Below are 9,945 nucleotides of genomic sequence, written 5' to 3' on the forward strand. Positions count from 1 at the left end.
TCATCATCATCATCATCATCATCATCATCATCATCATCATCATCATCATCATCATCATCATCATCATCATCATCATCATCATCATCGCCTTCGTCATTACTTGTTCCTGCATCCAGCAGCAGCAGCAGCAGCAGCAGCAGCTGCAGCATCAGTTGCTGCTGCATCAGCTGCTGCAGCAGCAGCATCATTGATTTCCAGCCTTTAGAGGAGCTGCTGAGTGCAGCTGGTCGTCTGGGCAGCTGGAACATGTCGTTCTGCACTACGATTCATTCATTACAGAAAAATGGACATTTCTTCTACTTTTCTACTTTTATATTTTGTTCCTCAAATTTCAGTTTTCAGTGGAGAAATCACAACGTATTTAAGTTCTAACGCTCATTTCTTTCTAAACGATGGATTATAAACACGTCTCTTCTAAGAAAAGATAAATAACTGTTTTATTCAGCCATGCTTCAGTCAAACAAAGGTCAAAACCAGAGGTCAACAATTCCAAGAGGCACTTACACTGCAAAAACACACAATCCTACCAAGTATTTTTGGTAAGATAAAAAAAAAACCCATTCAATTACATTAAAATGGTGGATTTTCTCTGAACCAATAGGAAATGGTCACATCCCCTACTCCAACATCTTTCTAACCACACGATCAGACAGAAATTTAAAGAGGAGTGGCAAAAGCAAAGGASGTAGATTAGCAAAACCAGCTAATTACTAATGATGTCGTCCAGTACATGTTAAAATATCTTTTAGTCTTCAGTCAGAGGCTTCTTGAGACTTGTTGCGAGACTGACTGCTACTGGAGATYGCTGCTGTCCACAGCATCACCATCTTCAACGTCTCTTTGAAGAATTTTTAATTAATATGAGTTTMAGCAACATTTAATTTCCCTTTTGGGATAAATAAAATGTGCTTGAATTTAATTTTCTGCAACTTTCTGTTTCAATTTGTTTACATTTTCTGTCATTCCTCTGATGTCCTATCTCACCTTTTCTTGCGTATAAATGATATTATAATAATAAAACATGCCTTTAAAAGTAAGGAAGGCGCGACATTTAACATTTTTAAACAATTTCTAAAGTATTTAACTTATGCAGCTGATATTTAAAACAAAAAGCACCAGGATTCATTCACAAATTCCTAAAACCGTGTTCCTGGTTTGGATGATTATCCTGGTTAATGACGTTACGCTACTTAGCCGTGCAGCAGGAGACAATTCAACAGGTTTCCACACCGCTGGCTTGTTTAATCTATAATTTATGGGGTCGGCAGGAGGACAGTAATGAGGACATGCAGCAGGCTGCACATATGGAAACGCAGCGTCTAGAAAACGTTTTCTACACCGGTTAGCTAAACGGCATCAAGGCGGGACACGAGGACCTTCAGCCAATAATCTGGGTGTTAAAAACGATGATCAACTAAGACATTTAGTACAACTGTATGAACTACTGTAAAGATTTTAAAACTATGCTTTTAAACACTTCAATGCTCAAATAAAGAAGGAGGGTTTGGAGTGGCCTAGTTAAAGTCTGGACTGTGGCTTGACATTAAACAGGCTGATTGTATTCAAAATTCTTAAATGTGGCTAAAATAAAGCAAATTCTCCACAGAAATGTTGACTCATGTTCCGATAAAGTGTTTTTGAAGACACAACCAGTAATTTCTACCTTTAATAACTGAAATCATAATTTGGAAATCAGATTTTCTGTCAACTCAGGTTGAATTTTTATGATGCTAAAAATGTTGGTGACCTGGAAAATCTAGTCCRGTTCAGATTAAAACTACTTTATTTCTCCCAAAAAGAAATTAAATATCATTGCAGTACGTTCAAAGAGTTGCTGGGAGAATCTCCAGTAGCAGCCAGTCATGCAACGAATCTGAAGAAGCCTCTGACTGAAGACTGTTGCTGTAACAGTTTCGTGCTGACAGCTCCAGACTAAGACAGCAGAGACRATATTCCACAGTAACATGTCCTGGGTGACACCAACAGCTGTTGCAAACTCTGCTAATCCACCTCATTTGCTTTTGCTGCTCCTCTTCAGCCGTGTGGTTAGAAAGATGTTGGAATAGGGGATACGGTCCTGGCTCGTTATGACTGATGGAGGAAAAGTTTGAACATCTTCGTTCTCTATATGCATCCATGAAACTTCCCTTCTCAGCAACTCCTGGATTTGGGGTCAGAGTTCAAGTATTGTCTGAGCTTTGGAGACAATAATCTCAGAAATTTTCTAAAAGGAAAAGAAATTGGAAATTTCGGAGAAACTCAGAAAATTTCACAAAGTTGAACATCTCCCAAGTTTTAGAAAAATTCTGGGAATAATCTAAAAATGTCTTTTTGTGCAAATGTTTGTTTTGTGGAACTCAGAACTTTCCTTGCTTTTTCCATTAAATTTCTGAGATTAATCTAAATATTTTGGAGTTTTTTCTCATAATTCTTGCGSAACCAGACAGAAATTTAAAGAGGAGTGGCAAAAGCAAAGGAGGTAGATTAGCAGAACTAGCTAACAAATAAGGTCCTCCCTCAGAAATGATTATTTTTTTAAATTCTGAGAATAATCTACAAAAAATTGTTATTTTTTTCTAGCAAATGTTTAACTTTTAAAACTGAGAAATCCCTCATTTCTTCTATAATTTTTTTCTCACACATTTTTCACTTTGGATGGTGGAGGTTTTTCTAGAACATGTCGGACACAAATCTAAAAAAATTGTGTTTTTWAAGCAAACATTTGACTTTTCAAACCTAGAAATTTCAGAGATTTTCCTAGAATTTTTCTGAGCTAAACCTCAAAATGTCCTCCTGATGTCCTCTCTCCGCAGTGTCCCTCACACTCCGTCGCGGACATTTCTTCCATCTTGAGCTTCTTCCTCCTCCCGGCTCCTCTTCTTCCTCCTCCGGTGCCATTTCCTCAGATCTAATAATGACCTTTGTGCGCGGCGGAGCGCGGCCTTCGCGCCGCGGCTCGGTTCTACAGCATGCCAGGTCGCCATGGCAACGGGCGAGGAGGTGGGGGGGGGGGAGGACAGGACCCATGGCGGCTGACACTCATCCTCCCACTCGCGTGGAGAATGCGGTGCGTGACCTTCATCCCGGTTTCTCTCTGGAAACGGCCCGTTTTTCTTCCCCTCCGCCTCCCGGAGCCGCTTCTGCTGCGCGCCCCGCCGCGCCGCGCCGCGCAGCAGAAGCGGCTCCGCGGCGTCATCTTATGAAATCACCGCAGCCTTTAAACACCCACTTTCTGCACGGTAACGCGATCCGAAAGTCACGTGACCCGAGCAGGGAAGGACCCGGGAGCAGAGGCGAGCCGGATGAAATTAAAGTTTATTATTGATCATCGCAGCAGCAAACAGTTACAGGATACAGCAGAGAAACCCAGGAAATGAAAGGTGAACCACAGACAAAATGTTTCTACTATTTCATGCATCTGTGAGTAAATAAAGTGTTTWWAAAAAMAMAMAMACACACACACAGAGACGTGCAGAGTCCAGCACCATTGATTAGATTTCATATTAAAACACCGGTGTGCAGGTTTGTCTCGTCCTTCCTGCACGTATCATTGTCTCTTCTGCACATGCGCACTGTGCAACAAAAACATGAATAAATAAAAAGCGTAGAAATATTCAGATTGCATCTCATGAATCTGCAGCAAACCACAACAACATAAGCGGTAAAACGTGGCGAGCTGAAACATTCATACAATCACGTCCCGTTTTCAGGGAGCGAGGAAGGAAGGAAGGAAGGAAGCAAGGAAAGAAGGAAGGAAGGCTGTTCCTGTCTACGGTGAGTTATTTTCATTACGAACCTGCTTTACGACATGCTGGGGCACAGAAAAGCCGCCTTACATTCAGTCTAAACATGAAAATGAAGTCAAAAAAGGCAAAACTTTTGGTACATAAGGGTATTTWAAAGGTGAAGCAAAATAACAAAAAATTTCCAAATTTAAATGTATTTTTCTGCCCTGATTACTGAAAACATATCAAACAAAATAAGTTATTTAAATTCAAATTTTCCCCAAAAACAGCAAATAGACAGCACACCAGATATTAAAAACAAATGTTTAAGTAGTGGTAGGCACACTTCCTGTTACGGTAACAACAAGCTAATTTTTCATTTAGCATTTTGCTAACTTTGAAAATGTTTAGCATTTATTTTCCCCTTAATCAAAATTTTCAAGATACATTTTAAGATCAATTTTAATAATTATATATTTAATTATATTTAATTTAAGGTACCAATGGATGCAACCATTGCACATCAGTTAGTAGCCATTAGTGGGGGCATAATTAGCTAATGAGCTAACAGCTAGCTAAGCAAAATTAAACTGAAATTACACTTTTTGCAAAAAAATTGTAATCAATGAATAGAAGCATTGCATATCGGTTAGTATTGATTAGTGTTCAGCATAATTCTGCTAATATGTAGCTAACTTTTGATTTAGCTCCAGAAGGTGGATTACAGGTAAATCCAGCAGCTCATGGAAAGTTTTATTTTGTTTCTGATCCGTTCTAGTCATAACGATAAATGATATAAAGTTGGTCAATCCGTATTTAAACACTTGAGGGCACTCATGATATTGTCAGCTGACAGTCAGCTGATCCTTTATTTTGACAAAGAAAACAAAACAAGACGATGACATCAGGGAAAAGTAACGTTCCTGGTCATGATCCAGCAGGACGCTGTGAATTTCTCACTCATGTACCTGAACTTTGATAGCAGAAACTTTCATAAAAACACAACATGCAAACATTTTAAGACGTCACAAGACCTGATGCTCAAAAATTTAGTTTCGTCATGTTTAKACCAAACATGTCAAGAGTTTTTTTTTTTWWAAATCCACGCGTACATGGAACGACACGAAGCAGATTAAGATTAAGATTATGCATTAAAATGAATTAGGTTGATGTGAATGGGTGTAATATAATTAACTTGAACGAAATGTATGTTTAATTTTACAGAAATGTTTATAACTGAATGAGGCTTAGAGATTATAAGCATTTAAAGCTAATTTTTGCTTTTGTCTTCAGGGATTTCRAATAATTCCTCAGAAATGTTAAATCATAGAGTAAATTATAGGACTGATGATTGTTTTTCTGTTTTATCTCATTAAAAATATGTTTGTCTTCCCGCTGAATTCAGAAGATGTGAATAATTAAAGAAAATTTAAAAAACAAAGTTTGTCATCTGTGTTGTCTTTTGCTGTTTTTCACTAAAATATTGAGTTGAAAAAACACAAAAACAGYTAGTTTCTGTATTTGTTCATGCCCAACACACCTCCAGGTTTTTGAAAAATAATAAAGCAGATTAAGTGATTCTTCTCTGGGGGAAGAATCACTTCCTGTCATGCTGTGATAATAAATCTATAAATAAAAAATATGCGAAAAGGTAAATTGCACAATCCTCCATGTTTTGATCAACACTTTTAAAAAATAACARGGTTTAAAAAGATATGATGTTTTTTTTTTTTGCTTCATTCAGGTTGGAAAGTGAGRAAATGTACAATATTACTTTAATTAGGTCCACSTATTTGTTTATGTTTCTATGATTCCTGATATTATATTTAATTAAACCGTTAACCAACTGTTAAAATGGRATATAATGTAAATATGTGGGTTTATTTGGCTTTTTTAGTGTTTCAGTGACTGTAATAAAATAAAGAAATGTCTAAACTGATTCCTCTCTCGTCTCGGAAAACCAACATTTTAGTGCAACTTTCGAGATGTTTTGTACTCCGTAGAGCCTCATGTTGTTATGTAAACACAAATACATCATCAATACACAACACAGGTATCAGAAATTTCATCACCGTCCTCCAGAAACAACGAATCCCGAAAAATCCTGGAGCGACAAAGACGAGGCAACGGACTGAAACTCCCAACAGGAAGTAGAAAAACTACAGCTGAGCACAAAATAAAAGCACTTCATGGATTTGATTATACYGGTTACCTTAAATAATGACAGTTAGCCCTTAATGAGTGAGATATTAATTAACTACAGGAAATCTGGATTCCTAACATTTAACTAAAAGAAGGTTAACAGTTTTAGTCTGGATTTTAGCTCATTTAATTTATAAGATAAGGAAAAAAAGGTTTTAAATAATTTTTATGATTTCAAGTTAAAGTCAAGAGGAGATAAAAATCAGTAAGTTTGGAGGCGACTTCACACAAAATGAGACGGAAACAAACAGAAAGTTGGTCATTACAYTAGAAACCTGCAGTCATGGTATAAAGAGGTTATTATCATTTTATCCTCATATTATTCTGACTTCATTTTCRTATTAATATGATTTTATTCTCACACTATTTGCATGTTTAATCYTATTTTAGTCTCGAATTATAAAGACTTTGTGCAAAACTGTGATTYTAGTTTGAATTAGTTCTTCATAAAATGTAAAYAATGATCTTTTCATGAGGCCTGAAGTTTGTTTTATSMGACTAGCTGCTGTCTGAGCGTCGCTAACTTCATGGTAGTTTTTTCTTCTCTGAAAGACGAACTTAAAAAATGTTGCTCAGCTTGGTTTTCTGTAAACTGGAGCCATCTCCTCTGATCTGATCGGACCTTTCCTTCAGTGACTAACCAGACTTCATTCAGAAAGGTTTTCCATCCAAATAAAACTGTTTTTCACTAGGAAATAATCCGGATCTTTAGGTTCAGCATTTCTGGAGGACGAGAGACGGGCGGTAGATAAATATGTCCCACGGTCAGCTAGCTAAGAGTAGAGTGGCTATATGAAGGAGTAAAGCAGGCAAAACCACGAGCTTGATGCAAAAGTAGAATAAATAGAAAACATTCCCTATGTGAGCGCTGTTTGACATTCTCATACCTAGTGCTGGGTGACTTTACATCCATCGCTTTATAGTCCAGAGGACGGACGGATAGAAGGGAGGGAGGATGAGAGGAGAGCAAACATTTACAAAGAGGTGAGGCCGAGGTAACCCAGGAAGGAGTGTTTGTTGGAGCAGGGCGGTGAGGAAGAGGAGGAGGAGGAGGAGAAATAGGAGCGAGGTTTCAGAGAGATGAGCGTTGTGATGGGCAGGAGAGGAGATAAATCCCTCCATCCTGCGCGGTCGGAGAGCAGCGGCTGCAGCGGAGGGAGAGGAGGAGCAGCGGGGCGAGGAAGAGAGGAGGCGGTGTGCAGCCGCCGGATGTGTTTGCTGGAGCGCTGACCGTCTCCGTGGGGGGCGTAGGTCCGGTGCGTGTGCACGTCGGCGTTAGCGCCGGCGTTAGCGCTGGCGTTAGCGTGCTTCACCTTGCAGTGCAGCCGCAGGCTGTCCCGCCGCTTGGCGCTGTAGGGGCAGAGGCCGCAGGTGAACGGCCGCTCGCCCGTGTGGACGCGCACGTGCTCCACCAGCTTGTTGGCCGTCCGCGTCAGGTGGCCGCAGCGGTCGCACCGGTACTGGTTGCCCTGGCGATGACCCTGGAAGTGGGCCAGCAGCTCCGGTTGCCCGGGAAACGACCTCTGGCAGATGCGGCAGCGATGCTCGGAGGTGCTCTGCTCCGGCTGCGTTGCCACGGCGACCGGCAGAGCTCGGCTGGGGGCGGCGGGGAGAGGAGCCGGGCGTCTGGACGATGAGAAACATCCACAGCCGAACGTTACGAACTCTGTCACTTTATCGTCTTTATTTWGGATTTAATCTGACAGGAAATCAGACAAATTCTGATTTATTGCCATTAAAGACAAAATGAAACATTTCTGGTTCCTCTGTTAGTGACTGTGTTTTATTTTTGTGATTTTATTATGGACTGTCTTGATGCTGATTGATTGTCTTTTAGAAATAAAATCTGAAAAGTGTGGTGTGCATTTATTTTCAGCCYAACCAACCAAATGCCTTTCTCAAAGCAATTTAAATAGTTTAGAAAACAAGATGTTTTTCCCATATTACAAATTAAGAAATCTGCAGCTTTTCATCCATATTCACTCAAAACAAGCTCATATGTCTTGCTGAAAAGTTACTTGCAGTTTAAGTTTCTCTGATTTCAAGTTCTAATGTATTTGCACTAAAACTGGGGGAAAATACCTGAAAATATTTTGTGTTTTTGGAGTGTTTGGATTGTAATTCCAAATTATTTATGGAAAATTTGACTACTCACATTTCTTTGTATCTAAATTATTCTAAAGAAATAATCAAAATATTAATTCTGGTATATGTATACATATTTAAACCTGCTTSTGTAATTTGAAACATTTATTTAAATTATTCATTTAATCATATAGCCTTAAAATGAAGCTAAATATCAAAAAAGTAATGACACTCATGCTTATAGTGAGTGTATGTAAACTTCTGACCACAATAATATTTATAATATCTGTTCCTATAAACACATTTATGACATTAAAAAACATTTAAACTAAAACCAAACAATTTTAGGTAAAACAGTATTGTTAGAAAAAATACAAGAACTTAATTATGTTAAATGTGTCAAAAGATTTGGGACGTTTAGGTAAAATTTCAAGCTAATAATCCTTCAGGATGTGACAATAAGCTACAAAAAACATAAAAAACTCAAAACATTACTATTTGGTTATGAAATGTTTAAACATCTTTGTTTTCTGAAATTAAAATTAAGACATAATGAAGGAAACAATTGCAGAAAAGGACAACCATCGCATGTCCTGACCTCATTTCTCCCGTGTTGCCATGTATGTGCGTGTCCACATGGGCCATCATCTCTGCCTCCTGATTGGTCGAATGGTCGCACCTGCAGCAGTGCAGCGAGAAGGAGCCGTGTTCCCATTGGCGGTGCTCCGTCATGTGACTCTTGAAAAGGGNGTKGCCCTCCGTCTCAAAGCCGCACACGTGACACCTAAAATGGACGAAAAGGTGAATGTATTCATCARCTAAAACAGGGTGTTGCCATGGTAACGKACCCGAGCTTTACGTCATAAATGTTGCGTCTGTCACGAGTTACATCTGACTGGCAGCTCACGTTACAAAATCAGCCTCTAACACAGTAATCCTCACTAGTGAGTTCGACTCTATGCAGATGATATTGTATTCCATTCATTATTTTAATAAAACCTTCCAGCACCAACTGGACCTAAATGGAGCCGGGAACTACATGGGCTCTGGGTCACGTAAAGGTTATTTTAATATCTGTATTCATAAACAACATATTTCTGTAACGTACAAAAGAAAAAAAGTMAAACCAGGAGATTTCACTGCTTGTTCTGGACGATAAGGATGAATATACCAACTGATACTACATGATATAGAAGTAATTTTAGGTATTTTATAGATTTAGATAGTGTTGTGATATGTTTATTTACTAGAGATAGCACTCTGCTATCCACACATACCATAAAATATGACAGAACTGCTCATAAGTACTTTGCTACTGCAGTTATTCCTGTAAATGATGTGGRWAAAAAAMSCACCWAATTTTGTTCYAGTACRTATTTTTATCACTTGTAATTTATTTTATTGTGTATTTGTGTTTTAAACAAACTAAATAAAAATTATTGAAACAATATGTTGGGTAAAACACTCAAAAATGAGGAATAATGGAACATATAAACYTAAATGAGGGAATTAAATTATTTGCTGAATTAATTCCGGTAATAAAACTGACACATTGAATTTATTTAGCTTTATTTTATGATTCCTGAAAGRACAGWATCTGTGAAAATTACCTGAAGAAGTAAGAAGAACCCGATGTTTGATCTCTAATGATGTTGGTTTGCKTTTCTGYGGAGAAAAAGGAAATATGTTTATAATCCTGYGAACAGATTCATGAATGAGTGGATTAATGATGTGAAGTTATTGTTGTCAAACCTGTCGTTGACGAGGTAATTTAACTTCACTAGCGTCTTTATTATAAAGCCAAAGGGCAAYGCGTCCATTAATCCATAACACAAACAACAGCCGCGCAGCAGAAGACGGTCATTAAAAACCAATAACATCACCAATCAGAGGGACAATAAAACCACTGCAGGCGACTGGAGGAACAAATTCC

General features: G+C 38.4%; 1 protein-coding gene across 2 annotated transcripts in view; it reads right to left on the reverse strand.

Annotated features, from left to right (window-relative positions):
• Positions 1-3,447: 3,447 nt before the first annotated feature.
• Positions 3,448-9,945, reverse strand: part of LOC103480834 (zinc finger protein 169-like) — an 18,488-nt gene continuing 11,990 nt past the window's right edge. For both annotated transcript variants that reach the window (XM_008436022.2, XM_008436023.2), the window contains exons 7-9: positions 9,623-9,677; positions 8,611-8,796; positions 3,448-7,553 (exon numbers count right to left, since the gene is read on the reverse strand). In XM_008436022.2, the coding sequence (XP_008434244.1) occupies positions 6,902-7,553; positions 8,611-8,796; positions 9,623-9,677 (893 nt within the window). In that variant the 3' untranslated portion in view covers positions 3,448-6,901. The remainder of the gene's footprint in view (positions 7,554-8,610; positions 8,797-9,622; positions 9,678-9,945) is intronic.

This window comes from Poecilia reticulata, linkage group LG18 (genome assembly GCF_000633615.1).
Source record: "Poecilia reticulata strain Guanapo linkage group LG18, Guppy_female_1.0+MT, whole genome shotgun sequence".
In the NCBI taxonomy this organism is placed as follows: Eukaryota; Metazoa; Chordata; class Actinopteri; order Cyprinodontiformes; family Poeciliidae; genus Poecilia; species Poecilia reticulata.